Source organism: Euprymna scolopes, chromosome 2 (genome assembly GCF_053919585.1).
Source record: "Euprymna scolopes isolate OS-2025 chromosome 2, ASM5391958v1, whole genome shotgun sequence".
Taxonomy (NCBI): Eukaryota; Metazoa; Mollusca; class Cephalopoda; order Sepiida; family Sepiolidae; genus Euprymna; species Euprymna scolopes.
Genome location: NC_136483.1, coordinates 88,458,263 through 88,476,921, shown reverse-complemented (window position 1 = coordinate 88,476,921; position 18,659 = coordinate 88,458,263). Strand labels below are relative to the sequence as shown.

Genomic DNA, 18,659 nt, shown 5'->3' with positions numbered 1-18,659 from the left:
TCAACAACATCTAGTAGCACATGGTACACCCCTCCCCCTCAAAAAAGATTTAATTAACACTGCCATCCTTGCTGACCCAAATTACAACCTGCGCCTCTCGATCATCGATGCCTTACTTGTTCAAGCAAACAAACCCACCATCAATACGAGGGAGTGGGAAGAAGATATACTAAAATGCTTTTGAAATGGTTTTAATTGACTTTCTCAATAAATTCATCAGTTTTCATTATGTAACTCATGAGAGTAAAAACGTTTGAAGATATGGCAAGTTCCTGGTCACGCTCAAACAGAACATTAGATCATTGGAACGCCAACTTGAAAGAATGGATCCAAAAAATAAAAAAACAGAAATTATCACTTGTTTAATGAACCATGCATCAAAGAAAACATGCTGCCTATATATATATAAAATACATTTTGGTTTCTTTATTTACTTCATTATGAGTAGAACTTAATAGTGGTATAAAATATACTTATGGTATATATGGGAAAGTCTGTGTTTCATTCCATTAAGAAATTCTTCAGACCAACTACAAAAATTAGCATTCTATTAACCCTTTTATACGCGTATATTTTTTTTGTCTTCAATTCCATTTCTTTTTTTTTTGGTTTGAATCGAGAAGATAGTGAAAACGAGGGAGATCTTCAAAATTAATAAATAGTTTCTCAGTATTATGCATCCGTCATGCGACAGGTATTCCAATGATTAAAATAATAAATTAAAGCAAATTTAAAAACAATGTTTAAAAAACATTTTAATTACCATTTTTTTGTTTTTCTTGTTCATTGATAATAAATAAAACGAGGCAAAGAAAAGATGGTTCTTTTTCCCTCGTCCGTGTTGACTGAGATTCATATGTAAATCATGTAGACCTGACCATCTTCGACAACGTCCAATTGCTACAAAAAAAAAAACACAAGATCATTTAAGATTAAAATAATATTATAATCCATTAATCCTAATCCCACATTGTCCAGGATGCAATGATGTCAGTTTAAGTGCTTAATTTTTTTGTTTGTACATTTTCAAACATACAAATAATAAATAAAATTTTAGTTGTTAGGGGAACAACTCTTATATGCTTTGATTAAAGACGAGTTATTTCCCTTGCTAATTAAAAATTTTTTTTTTATTTTTGTGATCAAAAAATGATTTATATTATCAGTCATTTTTTAAACAAAATAACTTGTAGCAAAGTATGTTGTCAATATTGTCAATAACTTGGTACAACAATAACAAATGAAATTGGCTCATTGTTAGGTACAACCTAAAGAAAAAAAATAGTTATTTTCCATAGACTGAAGGGAGAGTTATTGCCCTTGAAAAAAAAAAAAAAAAAAAAGCAAATCTGCTATGACAGTTTTTGGATATAAACAAATAGGTCTTGCATCAAGGACTTTAATTATCACACATTAAACGGTTCCTACTTCACCATTTTGCTCTATATATTGTTGAATTGTTGAATAAATCAATTAAATATTATACTTCATCCTCTGCTCACTTTTTAAAAATCATTAAAACAATAACGTATCAGAAGACATAACACTTGATAGAAGGAAAGTTTGATTTTGGAGTTTGAAAATTCAACTTGGATAACTTTATATGTGAGATAACTAATGCGTATCTGTCTGTCTCTTTCTGTTCAACATGAAAAAAAATTTTCGATTTGAAGACGAACATGTTTATAATTGGTGACTAACATTAGCTGAAAGCTTGAAGAAGAAAGCTATTATAAGTTATTAACGCGGCCTGTGAAAATTCCACAATTCTATCTTTCATCTGTTGCATAAAAAAAGTATTTCCATTCTATAAATGTCTGACCGCACAATATTATAGAATCACTTTTGTTTAAACTGAAACATCCTCATCTAAATACTCTGGTTACTGTAGTTTCAGAAAATATTTGGTTATCATTTTCCAAAACTTTTGCAGGATTTTGATATATTTTCATCGGATGGACATCTGGCACAAATATAAACGCCACAATATTATTGTACTATCATTGGACAGAACAGATACCACATTTGATCCAAATTCAAAGGCCAAGAAAATGTCTTTTAGTTCGACATAACATTGATATCAGATGAAATTAAATTTAAAAGAAAAACTTTATCTTTTCATTTTTGGCAAACACGTAATTGAATCCTTTAAGAAAGCGGGAGGGAAGTTATAAGTGTATTCTAAGTTAAAGTTTACACAAACTAAATAATTGACATATAGCCGATCACTGAAAAAAAATAAACGTTTATTTGCAGATCCAAGAAATATAACGGTGTACCGCTTCATTTGCTATGTACTTTGATGGGACTCTTCTTTTTCATTAGGGGTTACTGCCACTTGGGGGAGAAAAAAGGGTTAATGAGGGGCAGGCAACCAGTGAGACAACACCGTGATGATTGGTAATGGTAGAAATTGGAGACGATTTAATTATTTAAGAGGACGACTCAACAAGAACTTGTTTATATTGGACTTGAAAATGATCATGCTATAGTCAGCTAGGAAGCAGTCCCATCATATTGTGTTCTACAGACGGGTAGTTCTAGGAAAGAAACTTTGCTCATAGAATTTTTGTTTAGTTTTGAGCACAGATAAAGTGTAAGACAAAGTTGATAGTGGTTGTAGCTAGTAGAGTGTTGTGAATGTTTGTGCATAGATTGAAGCTCAGTTGAAATTGTAAAATATAAAATCAAATAAAATTCCTGTTATAATAAAAAAATAATGTATTTCTTCATATTGAGTGACTTTGGAAAAAAAAATCAATAAAAATTGGTTAAATTATTCTGATTCCATTTTGATATTGATTAACGAAATTCAAACGATTTGAATTCAATTTATAATACAATTCAATTTATAATAGGTTTCAACTTTTTAAAAAGAGCGGTTATAATATAACAAAAACTTGTGGAGACATAGTCTGAGTTTCGTGCATAGCGAACACAATGCACAACACTTTCAGTTTTGAGGCACATACGATTATCGCCCTTGTATGTTTCAGCTGTTACATGGCGATATCACCTTTCTCTCTCTCCTTCCATTTTCCCTTGAGTGGTATACGACTAGGGACAACGTTCTCTATGCGTACCAAGTGTGTTTTACATGTGTAAACGAATTCGGTAATGAAATGAATTTCGCGTGCTATCCAGCTTTATCGAGGTAAGCCAAACATTTCAAAAACGTGAACAAACTCTACAATCATGAATTACCTCAGTAACAACTTTAAACAAAATATTTAATCTCAGTTCACACCCGATAGGCAGATATCAACAATGCATGTACACACGTACACATATGGTCCTATGCATTTTTCACCACAAGCTATTGTCTGTAAAAACACTGTTCTTTTTTTAAATAAAATTTATGCTTGTATATATATATATATAAACTCTATTTTCATTAATTTATGGCTTTGAATGCACAATGCATACCACAACAAACCTTATTGAAAAATCAGTTCCTGTGAAGAGAACGATGATCGATAACAATTTACATCTTATTTCATGAAGATTTGTTTATGTGAACGAGTATTATTCCAGATTTTAATTAAAAATGGTTCTGCTTTTTTATTTATTTTTATTTGGATTTTGTAATTCTTTGAGACGAAGCTCCATAATTTGTTCATTTATCCCTTTTTGCAAACTGTTATCCTCATCTTCATATTTGTTGTCTCACCACGTTTCAGCCAACTCATCCTCTGGCCTTCTTCAGGTGGTTAACTGCAACAGGATAGGAAGGCTGAGTTTTTTTAACTTTATCCCCAGTAATTACTGCTTTCTATAGTTGTTGTCTTACCACATTTTGGCCAACTAATCCTCTGACCTTCTTTGGGTAGAATTGAAACCGTTTTCTTCAGACAATGCTTACCTGGAACCGTAGAGACTCAACGCCTTTATCCACTATGCTACGGGCCCCGAAGCATTCCTATCCTGTCGTGGTTAACCACCTGAAGAAGGCCAAAGGATGAGTTGGTCGAAACATGGTGAAACAACAACTATGGAAATAAGGATAACAGTCTGCAAAAATAATGAATGCACAAAAAACTGGTTCTATTTCTAAATTTCAGTCTTTATAGTAAAGATAACTGTGCGTCTTCATTTGTTGTGTAATTATATGCGGCCATTGATAATTTTGAAATGTAAAAAAAATATAAAGTCAAATATTGTCACTGTAAAAAAAATATAAAGTCAAATATTGTCACTGTAAAAAAAATATAAAGTCAAATATTGTCACTGTAAAAAAAATATAAAGTCAAATATTGTCACTGTAAAAAAAATATAAAGTCAAATATTGTCACTGTAAAAAAAATATAAAGTCAAATATTGTCACTGTAAAAAAAAATATAAAGTCAAATATTGTCACTGTAAAAAAAATATAAAGTCAAATATTGTCACCGTAAAAAAAATATAAAGTCAAATATTGTCACCGTAAAAAAAATATAAAGTCAAATATTGTCACTGTAAAAAAAATATAAAGTCAAATATTGTCACTGTAAAAAAAATATAAAGTCAAATATTGTCACTGTAAAAAAAATATAAAGTCAAATATTGTCACTGTAAAAAAAATATAAAGTCAAATATTGTCACTGTAAAAAAAATATAAAGTCAAATATTGTCACTGTAAAAAAAATATAAAGTCAAATATTGTCACTGTAAAAAAAATATAAAGTCAAATATTGTCACTGTAAAAAAAAAGTATAAAGTCAAATATTGTCACTGTAAAAAAAATATAAAGTCAAATATTGTCACTGTAAAAAAAATATAAAGTCAAATATTGTCACTGTAAAAAAAAAATATAAAGTCAAATATTGTCACTGTAAAAAAAAAGTATAAAGTCAAATATTGTCACTGTAAAAAAAAAAAACAAAAAAAAACATGTTCTCAGCTATCTTACACACGTTGGATTCATGGATTCAAAATTTCTTTCCTTACCTGATTTCTGTACAATTTGATGATACAAGCATTAATTCCTTTAATTAAATGCTTGTTAATAAAATTGTAGTTCCGATCAATCGCCTCCTCTGGTGTAGACATAAAAAACAGCTGCAGGGGAAAAAATGAAAATCAATCAATAAAATGGTTAAAAGTAAATGTTTTTTTTTTTGGTTCTTAATCATTCAAAGATTTTAATGAAAGAATCAAAGAGAATTGAAAACTTTTGTCCATGGATCGTCGTATTTAATTTGTAGATATGTAAACATGCACTACGCTGCACGTTTTAGTTGTGCATGTGATAGATGTTCGACCAAAGGAAGAAGTGGAGGCACAAAGAATTGAAACTATCGCTGGAGTCTGGTCACTCAAAAGATGTTTGTTTTTGTTTGCTCATGTTCACCCCTTACAAAGTATATCGCCATTTCGACGTAACTGGCTACTATTTGGGTCCATGCCTAGGAAAGATTACCAAGATATTTGTTTACCTTACATTTAAACTACTGCATATCAGTACAACCAGGGAAGCAGGCAGCAGGAAGGGAATTCCAAAGTCTAGCTGTCCATTCTATTAGAATAGAAAGCTTTCAGCCATTTAGGGACAACAATAGTGAAAGGGGTGAGATCTTATTGCTAAGCAGGTTTGTCGGGGATATGTATGTCGAGGGGGTACAAGTGAAACAAGTTCATCAGAACACATTCCATTAAAATATTTGTAAAACAGGCACAGTGATGCAACATTGCGACGATGAGACAGGGGCTGGAGCTTAGTTGATAAAGTGGGACCGATTAGATTGACAACTCATTTTTGGACTTTATCTAAGAGGGAGAGACTAGTGGTAGATGCACCAGCCCAGATGTGGCAACAATACTCCATGCATGGGAGAATGGTGGCCTTGTAAAGGTACAGGATACTCTCAGGTGTGAGTAGTCTTTTAGCTCGATAGAGGGAACCCACCTTCTTTGCAGCAGCCTTTGCAATGTCCTCTATGTATTTGTTCCAGTTCATGTTGCCTGCAAATGTTGTTGCAATAAAATAAATACCTTATTAAGCAAAGTTTTGACTGAGGGCAACACACTTGAGAAAAGTAATGTCCAAGATTATCTGCAGATAAGATCTTTGAATGGACACACTCTAGCTATTATCTCGAGTTGATAGCTCAAGTAGTCAGCTTCTGACAATGGACAATGGTCAAATGGTGACCACTGACAGAATCTTAGATTTCTAGTTCAAAGTTGAAAAGATTCAGAAAGATGGGAATGGAAGGCAGTTAGAACCGGCCCTCTGGGCAAGATACACGCTTTTTGCTGAGGACAAGTGGTCAATTGGCCCAGTATGGCTATCTGGGCAAGGTGAACCCTTGAGATTCTAAGCTAAAGGATTGTGTTGATTGGATTTATATTCTGGTTTGGTCAGGCAAAAATCTTATTTCATAAGTTTTTGCTGTTTATTCTCAAAAACCTCCAAAGAAAAATAAACGTCTGTTATTGTTTTTAAACTGAAGGTGTTTATTTTGTTTTTTTTTTCTCTGAAGGAAAATTCCTTTGCTGCAGCATTGACTGAATCGAATAACAATTTGGGGTGCTTATTTAGCATTACACTTAAAAAAACATACAGGAAAACATTTATGATGTACATACTTGCTATGGAACAAAGATGTCATATTCCAAAAATATAAATTGATTGAGTATTTTTTTTTTAACTAAGAAAATGAAAACTTATGATGAAGATACATAGGATTTTTGATCGGGCATGTTTTTTGAGCCAGCATAAATAAGAGGGAGTCAACTCAATTCAAACTACTGAGATCAAAATCAGCCTTATAATGAATACATTTTGTATTAAAATCACCAAAAATCATAAATTTTTATATTCTTAGTTAAAAAAACACTACTTGATCAATTTATATGATTTTTGGAATATAACATTTTCATTCCATGATGGGTATGTACACCATAAAGGTTTGTTTTTTTCTGTACTTTTATTTTATTTTTTGTTAAATTAGTACCCATTTTGGAAGTGTATTACCAGTGAACGCAAAACATGCGATGTCCAAACTGTGAATAAATGGAAGGTTATTAATAAGAAATGTCTTAAAGAAACACGTCATCAACACTTCAAGAAGATTATTACCTCGGCAGAATTTGAATCAGATGGACTCACGATACCACAACTTCCAGATGAGATGCTGCTCAGGTTACTTGAGAGGGACAAACTGCTAGATGTGGGCCAAGAATTAGGAAATGGGTCAGAGTCTTTATCAACTAAAAAAAAAACAAAATAAAAAATAGTTAATTGTTAATAGATAGGGCAATGTTAAAGTTTGTTATCAAAATATTTTTTTATTATATTCTAATATATAAAGTAAATTCAATCTCTTTATCACTGGAAGCTATCTTTCTAAAAAAATCAATATTTGATTCTGGTTCATTATTTTTTTATTGCGGATCATTGCAACATGTTAAGAAGAATAAAATGTAATTCGATTTAATTCCTTTCAGAAAATATTTTATCTGGGTAGGAATTATTTTCAAATGTATGCTATCTTAAAAAAAAATTGCAATTTCATATTTAGTAATAGAGTTAAAAAATATGGCATACTCTTAAAAAACAAAAAAAATTATAAGTAAAAACACTACAGGGCAATGTCAAGTAGGTAGCACAAGTTATATATAAGATATAAAAGTTGTCTGTCAGTTTCCAATTCATTCCTTGTATACCTCGTCCTTCCCAGGCCAGATACTATTTATTATGTCTCTGCAGGAGTTTAATTTTCAGATGAATTTAATTCCTTTCAGAAAATATTTTGTCTGGGTAGGAATTATTTTCACAGGAAAAATTATTTAGCAATTAAATATATAATTTTCGGGATAATCATGTTGACACATTGGTTCTTGTTAAATCACCGAAGTTAAGCAATGTTAAACCTGTTCATTACTAAAATGGGTAACCAATTTTAGTAATGACCAGGCGCTGTATGTAGGAGGATGTTGACACATCCTGTCAAGAGTTGCAAAAATCTAACATCGTCATCTCCCCTAACGGAGATATACATGCGACTGGGGAACACTTGTGAATTTCATACTCCCATGGAACTTCCTCCTTTGGAGGAAGCTGGCTAAACCCGCAAAGAGTTAGTGCCATTTCCGTATATAATTTTCAACTAAATGCTTTTAAAAAGTGCAACAAGATGTACATAATAAAAAATAAATCCAAGGTAATTTTTAGATTCAATTTAAATTAAATTTTTATTTTTTACTTTGTAAAATTTATAAAAGAGCACTTTGAAAATCGATAAATTTAAATCTTGTTACTTCATTTTTATAGTCTATACAAAAAGAACATTTTGTTTAATCATTTTCATAGCTTGCAAGAGATGCTTATCTAACTTGCATCTCATTTTTTTAAGATTATATTTTACTTAATTTTTTTGTTTAAATTTAAAAAAAAAATGACGGTAAGATTTTTGTTCCTTTAGAAGCGCTGGTTGCGTTTGAATAAAAAAAAAAAATGAATATGCTTTTGCATGTCTGTAACGAGTTGAAATTATTTTTTCTTTCAATATTCTAATTGGGTGAAAAAGTAAAGTTTTTTGTAATGACAAATAATTATAATTTAATACAAACACATACAAAAAGTAAAGAAAAACATATCCAATTCTATTTACTGTTTTTCCATCTCTCTTCTTTATTTCTATTTTCATACTATCTCTCACAGCTTTCATATATATTCTATCTAAGTTGTTGAGCACTGTTCAATTGAACATAAGACTTAATAAGAGTAAAGTTATATTTTAACACATATCAGCTGTGTATTTAGACTATTGAGTACATTTGGATTCAGCATCTACCATGTTCCAAGTGGCCTACTGCATTATTGCACGCACCTGTTACATTTATAGAATTGAGCACTATTTTATGTCGAATATGCGATCTAGAGAGTGTCCTACTTTATTAATAACTAGCCTGGGTGCCTGGCGTTGCCCGGGTGTTTGGAGGTGTGTGTTGAGCAAAAAAAAAAAAAAAAAATGGTAGTAGGCAGGCAGGTTCCAACCCGTACCGCGAAGGAGGAAAAGAATGTGAAAAAAAAAACAAAACAAAAAACGTGACGTCTTTGCTGTTGCATCCATCACCAAACCAGAAGTGACAAAGGTTTAAATTAAGGCTAGTCAATCGAAAAGAGGGGATGACTTTCAAAAATATCGGCGAAAAAAGCGACTCCTCCCTGCAGAAAAGTGCCCAGTTGAGGGTGAAGGAATTAATGTTTTTGACCAATTTTTCAATATTTGTCATCCAAAAGGTCGATCTTTAAAACGATACGAATCTCGTGAAAATCTGTCACCTCTGTTAAAAGTTTTAGGCAGACATGCACACCTACGTACAGTGAGATTTATATTATAGACTAGCGGGGAGTACCCGGCGATGCTCGGGTGTTTGGAAGTGTGTGTGGTGTTAAATCAAAAAGAACCCGGGGGGGGGGGGGTCGAACTAGAAGCCCTGAAGCGAAGTTTGAAAATAAAATCGGCCAGTTAAAATGAGTTAGTGAAAGATGTTTGAATTTATTTAAGAACCAAATTGACAGGTGCGCGCCCGGAAGTCGTCGAGCGTTACGACGACGACGTAGGTTTGTTTGTTATAAGCGAAGTACAAAAGAAAACAACGTTAACACTTAAGCGGGAAAAAAAAAAAACTAACGTAAAGCAAACGAACGATGAAAACAGAAAAACGAACACGTGAAAAATGGCTTAAATAAGCCTGTTTCGATATTAAAATATAAAAAATCGGTGGGTACCCAGGTGTTTTTGGGTGTCGCTAATAATAAGTGAAGTAAAAAAAAAAAAAAAAAAAAAGCAGAAAAACGAAACACTGGTTCAATATTTAAATTTAAAAAATCGAAAAAAAAAAAAAAAACAATCTCACACTACGATTCGAACCCAAAACGTTTAGATAATGAACCAAGGCCTTAACCAACTGGGCTAACGCGACATACATGGAATTTGTTCAGTTTTTCAACTATTTAAAGTAAATCAGGTTACGACGTCATCTGACGCATGCGTTTGAATCGGTCATTGTCACGAGAGACTGTTTTTGTTGACCCCCTCCTGTCGAAAATTGTTGATTTCGGGGTGAAAAAGTTAATGTTTTTGGCCAATTTTTCGATATTTTTCGAGCAAAGGATGGAGCTTCGATGTGATACCGAGTTTGTGAATTTTCGTTGCGTCTGTCGAAAGTTTTTAGCAGACATCCAAACATACACACAAACATACATACATACATTTTCGCTTTTATATATATAGATTTATTGCTCTAGAGTTTGTTTCCATAAATAACAAAGCAGTATTAAAAATGTGTGTTTAACATATTTCTGTTAAAACTTATTTCTTTATCTCCCATTTATCTTGGAACTCATTTGTTTTATGTACCACTTTCAAGCAAAATATACTGAAGAAACAAAAATAATTTCATAAGTGAGCAGTGAAAAAAATAAAAGTCATGAGGCCTCCAGAGCGCTACTGAAAGTCCTGAATTTAGGAGGCATCCGAAGCATTACTAAAACCAAGTTTCTAACTCTCCCCTTAAAAAAGAAATTATTTTTCTATTGATTCAATTTCCATAGTTTTGGCCTTTATACTAATTTTGACATGGCATGTAAGTATGTAATAATGTTTTCACCTGAAATGTGTTAGTTTAAATGACCCATAATCTACATAACCACCCTATATTTTCTTGTAATTATTTTTTATTGATTCATTTTCCATAATTTTTAGAATTTATATTAATTCCGACTATACACATAGTACATAATGTTTTCACCTGAAATGTGTTAGCTTAAATTATCCCTAATGTACACAAGCATCCTATATTTTCTTGTAATTATTTTTCTATTTATTTATTTTCCATAATTTTGCAAATTTATACTGATTACATCATGACATGCAAGTATGTAATAATGTTATCACCTGAAATGCGTTAGTTTAAAAGATTCCTAATCTACACAACCACCCTATGGTTTTCCTGTAATTATTTTTCTATTCGTTCATTTTCAGTAATTTTTTAAAAATTTTGAGATGACTCATAATTAGCTAATAATGTTTGCACCTGAAATATCTTGGTTTAAAAAATCACCAGTCTACACAAAGAGGCCTCCAAAGCACTAATAAAACAGTTTTTAACTCTCCCGTCTGTTTTATCAGTATTTAAATTTTTTCTCAAATAATGTAACAAACAATGATTAAGTATATTTAATAGAAACATAAATAGTTGTCTTTTTTTTTTTTTTTTTACTCTATTTGTATATACATGTCTTTCTCTCTCTTTTTTTATATAGGTTGCATTAAAAAATATTTACTACACAACAAGAAAAACCAAGATACAATTTAAAACATGTAAAAACAAGTTTAAAAGACTGACAATTATAGGCCTCACAAGCGAAAGCGTCTATTAGATTAGATAGACATAAAACTTAAAACAGTTTGTGTCCTGTACTTTCGTGTGAGTATATATATATATATAGTGGCCCTGAGGTAGAGGCTCAGCAAATGGAGCAAAAGGTGGCTTCATGACTGGGTTCGAATCTCATGACCGGCAAGAATTGTCACCCCCTACACTGATAATTGCATAAGCATGAAACACTAGTGTCTGTAGGCATAAATGAATAATTATTATATTTAAGAATATTTAAGGCTGGGCACTGCCTGCATACTTATAACTAAGACAGCATGTTAAGTTATACTGTAGTTCTTTAGTTTTTAACCGTATTGTCTATTTAATCTGTTATATAGAGTTTCAAGTTCTGAACGAATGTATATAAGACAATTAGTTGTTTCACAAAAAAACACTTGACGTAAGTTTATAAAAAGGAATGAAAATTTATTTTCTGTCCAATTCTTTCTTAATGTACTAGGGAGAGAGAGAGAGAGAGAGAGATCGGGTGAGGTGGAGTGTTGTGGGTGACACAAAATGACAACTGGTCGTCTCGGTGCCCTTCTCTCTAACTGACCTCTTCCTTAGCTGGCATTTGTTTTTATTTACAAAAACTTTAGATAGGAATTTCGTTTTTCCACTGGCTCTTATTAAATTCGTCCAAGGCCAAATTTCAATATGACTGTTTTCAAAACTTGTTGGTTGAAGAATGTTGATTTCAAAGCTTCTGCACCCGTCTTTCAATCGCTATGACTTTTGATGACATTTCTTGGTTTGAAGATTTCCACAATATTTGCATGTGTGCATCCAACTCCGTATGTGTGTGTGCATCCAACTCCGTATGCATGTGTGCATCCAACTCCGTATGTGTATGTGTGCATCCAACTCCGTACACGTGTGTGCATCCAACTCCGTATGTGTGTGTGCATCCAACTCCGTATGCATGTGTGCATCCAACTCTGTATGCATGCGTGCATCCAACTCTGTATGCATGCGTGCATCCAACTCCGTATGCATGCGTGCATCCAACTCCGTATGTGTGTGTGCATCCAACTCCGTATGCATGTGTGCATCCAACTCCGTATGCATGCGTGCATCCAACTCCGTATGCATGTGTGCATCCAACTCCGTATGTGTGTGTGTGCATCCAACTCCGTATGCATGTGTGCATCCAACTCCGTATGCATGTGTGCATCCAACTCCGTATGCATGCGTGCATCCAACTCCGTATGCATGCGTGCATCCAACTCCATATGCATGTGTGCATCCAACTCCGTATGCATGCGTGCATCCAACTCCGTATGCATGTGTGCATCCAACTCTATATGCATGTGTGCATCCAACTCCGTATACGTGTGTGCATCCAACTCCGTATGTGTGTGTGCACAACCAGTAATAATTCCGGCGTTGCCCAGAATACTATTCAACAAGTCAACTAGCGTCTATACAATGTTCATGAATTCCACTCGTGCGAACACTCTAGATTGTCATTATACTTGCCCGAATTCAGTGTTTCATAGTTCTTGATTTCGTTTATTCCCATGGCAGTTGTTTGGTGGCCCTGAGGTTGAGGCTCAGCAAATGGAGCAAAAGGTGGCTTTGTGACTGGGTTTGAATCTCATGACCGGCAGGAATTGTTGACCTACACTGATAATTGTGTAAGCATGAAACACTAGTGTATGTAAGTATGATTATTATTTGGATGACTATATATATATATATATATATATATATATATATAACTACTTCATTTACTCACATAAACCTAATATACGAAAGTATAGATTTATGCGTAAACTTTAAGTATTTACTTCAAAAGTGCTCAATACATAGGTAGAGCTAGTTAGTAATTTATAAAATATATATGGCGATTAAGCTACACTGAATAGAATATTCTGCATTTCATCCACTATAGGATTCGTCAGGGAAATGCAGAATATTCAGTGTAGCTTAATCGCCATATATATTTTATAAATTACTATATATATATATATATATATATATATATATATATATATATATATATATATATAGTCATCCATATACAGTACTGTTTTGCTGTATCACAGCTCATCAGTGCGGCTAGACAGGCAATTACCTCAAACTTCAGAATAAAATTATCCAACAATCAGCTGGTATGGAAACCTGTGATTATAAGATTTACAAGATATTACTGGCAGTAATATTCTATAAGTATTATTCCACCTAAATAAGAATTGCTCGATATACAAGATAGAGCAAATAAATCAAGTTTTTAGTCATTCAATGAATTAAAAAATTTATGATGTGATATGTTTGAATTTCAGATCAAAAGATTGTTATTATTCTATGTAAGACAAAGAATTATTCTATGTAAGACAAAAAATACATTAGAAATATTTTAACTCCTTATCCTATAGGATTTTGATGTCTGCCATCTCTTCAGAGGAGAAAATATTAGCAAATAGTTATAATGGGTTACACTTTACTTACTAAAGTCAGTGAGACATGGAAAGTCACAATTAAATGTTGCTTAATTATTAAAATGTCATAAAGTAAGAGAAATTAATGAAAAGGATATAAATATTCACATGCAAATTGCATGGTAAAATCCGAAGTGAATGTCTTTGAAAGCAGTGTGGTAAAATGATCGAAACTGTATTTTGAGTAATCCACATCACAATGTAATGATCCGAATTAGGCATTTTCCTGGAGCAATTTTCCTTTGTTTATATAATGGGTCGGGTTAAAAATGTTTATTATATATAGGTCCGGTGGATCTGTTTATTAATAAACATATGAATTGATATATTTAATATTTTTTATAATTATAGAACATGAGCTTAAAATTCTGCTCTAAAATAACTTTCAAATTGTTAATAAAATTAACAATTAAAAAATTAAATCCGCTTTAGCAGACATGGCCATGCAAAATGAGAGAAACTGAAGTGATACGAAAAACGAAAAGAAAAGGACAGAAAATGCTTAAGCGTAATAAAAAAGCGAGTATAAGAGAGATAAAATAAAATAAAAGGGGAAGGAATTTTGTTCCCTGCATTTAAGGTGTTGATTATTATATACTTCTTAGTTATTATCGGCTATGATGCAATGATTAAAAATGTTGCTTAAAAATCCAAATTTTGTTTTTACTTAGGGTGTGGTGTTAGTAACACCTCTTATCAACGTCCAAAGTCCACTTAAGGTTAAATGGTTAAAAGAGTGTCATGATAAAAAGGTTAAATGGTTAAAAGAGTGTCATTAAAAGGTTAAAAGAGTGTCATGTGACCAGTGAGACAACACCATGATGATCAGTAATGGTGGGACTTGGGCAGGGTTTAATTACTTAAGATTTAAGCAGACAGACCAACAAGAACTTGTTTACATTAAACTTGAAAAATGACTATGTTATAGTCACTGACAGTATTTCTATTGTCAAGGATTAATTGGATACAATTGCACAAGAAACTGATATCAGTCGAAATACTGTGAAAATAACAACTATGATTAGAATATTAGTTTGGAAAATTTAAATGATCCGATGCTTATCTCAAAAACTCTAAAAAAAAATATAATTCTTATATAGAGAAGTCAAAGAAAGTTATCACACTTCAAGAAGTGGAAATATACTGACGGCGAAGTGAAACAAAGTGATTCTATTTTTTAAAATTTTATCTTTTAAATTTTTTTTTTTTTTAAATATTATTAAAATTGGGTCCATACAATAAGAATCGACTATATTAGATAATTTAGCTATGTAGTTTGTATGGTTTGGTTGGATGGATGCAAACGAAATATTTGACAGATAAGGGGATGGCTGTAACAATAATAATCGGAACAAATTAGATACTTGAAACAAATTATGAACAGTTAAATAAAGATGAGTTAAACATTTGAAGCAAATGGAAAATAGGTTGCAATAACAAAAGTTGACCTTTTGCAAACATAAGATGACGTAAATAGAAATATTTTGGTTATATTCAGTTAACGGCTGGATTAAAGACGGGGTTGCGTTTTAGTTACCAAGAGACTCGTTTGGCATAAGGGTATTACAACGGAAATGTAAAATCTAATAAAATAGCATTGCGACTCCAAGCACCACAGAATTGGAATAAAAGATAAGTTTATAATATAATTAGAAGTTGTCATGGTGTTTCTTTGCATTAAATTATCTCTATTACAGAATTCAAGTTGGTGAACAAAAGAAGTGTGCAATACAAGTTATGTCTCCTTGATCTGTGTGTCAAGCGTGCAAGAATTTATTGCTGTCAATGAGCGCATATTCAAACTGAGTTTAGTCATTCATTTACCGAAGAGTAATGTTTTATGGAACCGTTTATGGGCATGTGCTGAACACCCACCCACACACACACTCATTGACACATTTATATGGAATACACAACACTACACGACTTTATATATATATATATATATAATAAATTCCACAGCCAAACAATGTCGCAGCTCACAAGAGCCATGACAGTCAATGAACTGGAAGTCCAAGACTCGAGTTTCGCCCTCATTTGGGCTCATCATTGGACTTCCGGTTCATTGACTGTCATGGCTCTTGTGAGCTGCGACGTTGTTTGGCTGTGGAATTTATTATATACAATCTCTCACATTCTGAAAATCATATTCATATATATATATATATATATACATATATATATTTAAAGACGCACATTGTTTGTATATATACTACTATGGCGATACACGGCGTGAATATATTATACATACATAAGTATGACTTTTTTGTTTTATTTTACTTCAGTCAAAGTTCTCAGAAATGAAGAGGCCCACGACCTGGGGCTAACACTTGAACTGTATATATATATATATAGATACATAGATATTCGAATGTTCTATTTAAGTTCTTTATCTCTCAAACACTGAGTTAGTAAAGAAATTGAGAACATACTTTTCCTCTCCCCAATTAACCGTTTTCATGCGTTGTAGTATATCTTTCATTTTGGTCTCTTGGTCCTACTGGATTCCAGAACAATAATTTATCTAGTTTGATGGAGTATCCAGACTGCCATATGTAACAGTAAATCTTACTTGATTCAATATCAACTGATATTTTGAGGTAAAACCTCCTTATCAAATGTAAGTGTTTGAAATCTCCTGAAACTTGTGTGGTCTTATGCGCAAGTGATATTGCTTTCCTTGAGAAATAATAATGATTCCTATTATATACAGTTAGTTGAACACAAGTCATTATATTTACCCATAGCTGGAAGGGTGGGATTGGTGATCCGTACCTTTTTCAATGATATCAATGGATAACTGAACATAATAGATTGATCAGATTTGCACGTAGTGTACCTAATGCTATAATCTGTTTTAGCATGCCTTAGGCTTATCATGCCCCCCCCCCCTCCCTTAAAAAAAGAAAAAAAGAATGGATAAAAACATCAACTTACTTTGCGGATAAGATGACGGAGCCAAATCTTCTTTTGATTGCATTAAGGAATGTTTTGAAGAATTTTTTTCAAGCAGTCGGGTCCCTTTAGTCAAAGGAGCAAACTCATTGCTGGTCGTTTCCATCTTCGTCACCGGATATTGTCGATTGTAAGCATTACAGCTGCGGAAAACCTTAGATCGCAGAAGTTTATAAGATGGCTGTTTTGGCTTGGACATGGGCCAGGGTTGGATGTATGCGGGTTGATCGAGGAAGGATCCCTGGCTGGATAATAGATCGGGGCTCGTGAAGAGAGGGAGGTTACAAGTTTCTCTTGGTCTGTTGTCTTCTTGCTGCCTGGTGGACTGACAACTAATTGGTGTGGAGGTGATATTTGGTAGTGCATCATCGTTTTCAGGGAGAGGGGAGGAAACATGAGTCATCTTCAATGGTTTAATACCTGGAATCTGCAAAAATGATACAAGAATTCTGACTTGTACGAATATGAGAAACATGCATCTTTGCCTGTTTCTGTTCTGTTATATACTACTCAGCTTTACACACATATTGAGCACTGTCAAAGTAAATACTGATTATATATGTAATATAACTTCTACACAAAAAGATTAAATTATTTGATATGACCAAAATATTGGTTTTCTTTAAATGTGTCTGTGTTGTTATTTTTATTAGTTTGTTGTCATGCTTATCCAATATTCCATATACTAAACATGCCATTTTATCGCCAATTTAGGTACTTGCACAGTTTAATCAAGACATTAAAAAATTAAAATATCAAAAAAAAGTTACGTATATTGTATGCATCCGAAAAAATTTTTTTTACTTATTTTGATGAAGTCGTTCTTTTTTATTTTTTACAGTGAAAAAACAATTTGTTATGATACCAATCAAAAGGTAGTCATGTTTCGATTTTTAGGAAGAAAAGCTATGATTTAACACGGGGAGGGGGAGGGTGTCAGTGCTTTAGACCGAGTTATCTCTCCGTGAAGTGTTCTAAAAATCCAAACATGGCTACCTTGATTGCGCTGTCATAAAAATGTGTTTTTCCACTGTAAAAAAAAAAAAAAAAAAAAAACAAAACTACTCGATCAAATTAAGTGAAATTTTTTTCAGAGATCTTCAGTCCAAAACGGACACGTACAATATAACTTTCTTTTATATTTTCATTTTTTAATATGTTGATTAAATTGTCCAAGTACTGAAATTTAATTTCATGTTTTAAACTCACTCATATCTAAACTACAATATTTTATAATATAGGTGTATATCCATGAAATAGTAATACCTTTGGTCGGGTCTGATCCAAATACTTTTATTCATTTTAATTTTTAAAAAATAAAGCCATCGCCCGAGTGTTTACCAGCTGTCTATTTTTCAATAGCCGTTCATGGATAACTCATTTTTTTCTTCAATTTTTAGGTGTAGACTACAACTATAATCGTTCAAAAATGTAAGAACCATCTTGTGAACATGTGATTGTTCCAGCCATTAAGCAAAAACTGGAGATTTTATGAAGCAGATCTGATTGGTCAGTCTGAGTGAAGAAATATGTGATATGAGATTCTCTTAGTCAAAGAAAGGTGGAACACTTGTATACTTTAGATAAATTAAATTAAATATCGTTGATTTTGGAATTGTAGGTACTTGTCCAAACCCCTTCCCTTCCTTCCCAATGAAAAAATAAAAATAAAGTAAAATCTGTATGATGTACATACCTGTGATGGAAAAAATATATTGTACACCAAAAATCACAGAAATTGATCAAGTATATTACTATAGTAGCATGCCGGGGCAACGCCGAGTAATCTGGTCGATTATTATTATTAGAAAAATAAAGCAATTAGATTTTGGAAAATGTGGATTTACAGCTTGGAATGTTTAGTCAGGAATTTAGCTCAGAAATAAAATAAAC

At 32.4% G+C, this 18,659-nt stretch overlaps 1 protein-coding gene across 1 annotated transcript in view; it reads right to left on the bottom strand.

The window, feature by feature from the left end:
* Positions 1-729: 729 nt before the first annotated feature.
* Positions 730-18,659, bottom strand: part of LOC145293259 (uncharacterized) — a 74,911-nt gene continuing 56,981 nt past the window's right edge. Inside the window, exons 9-12 of the mRNA XM_080139857.1 lie at positions 16,749-17,193; positions 7,061-7,191; positions 4,927-5,037; positions 730-900 (exon numbers count right to left, since the gene is read on the bottom strand). Of these exons, the coding sequence (XP_079995983.1) occupies positions 853-900; positions 4,927-5,037; positions 7,061-7,191; positions 16,749-17,193 (735 nt within the window). The 3' untranslated portion in view covers positions 730-852. The remainder of the gene's footprint in view (positions 901-4,926; positions 5,038-7,060; positions 7,192-16,748; positions 17,194-18,659) is intronic.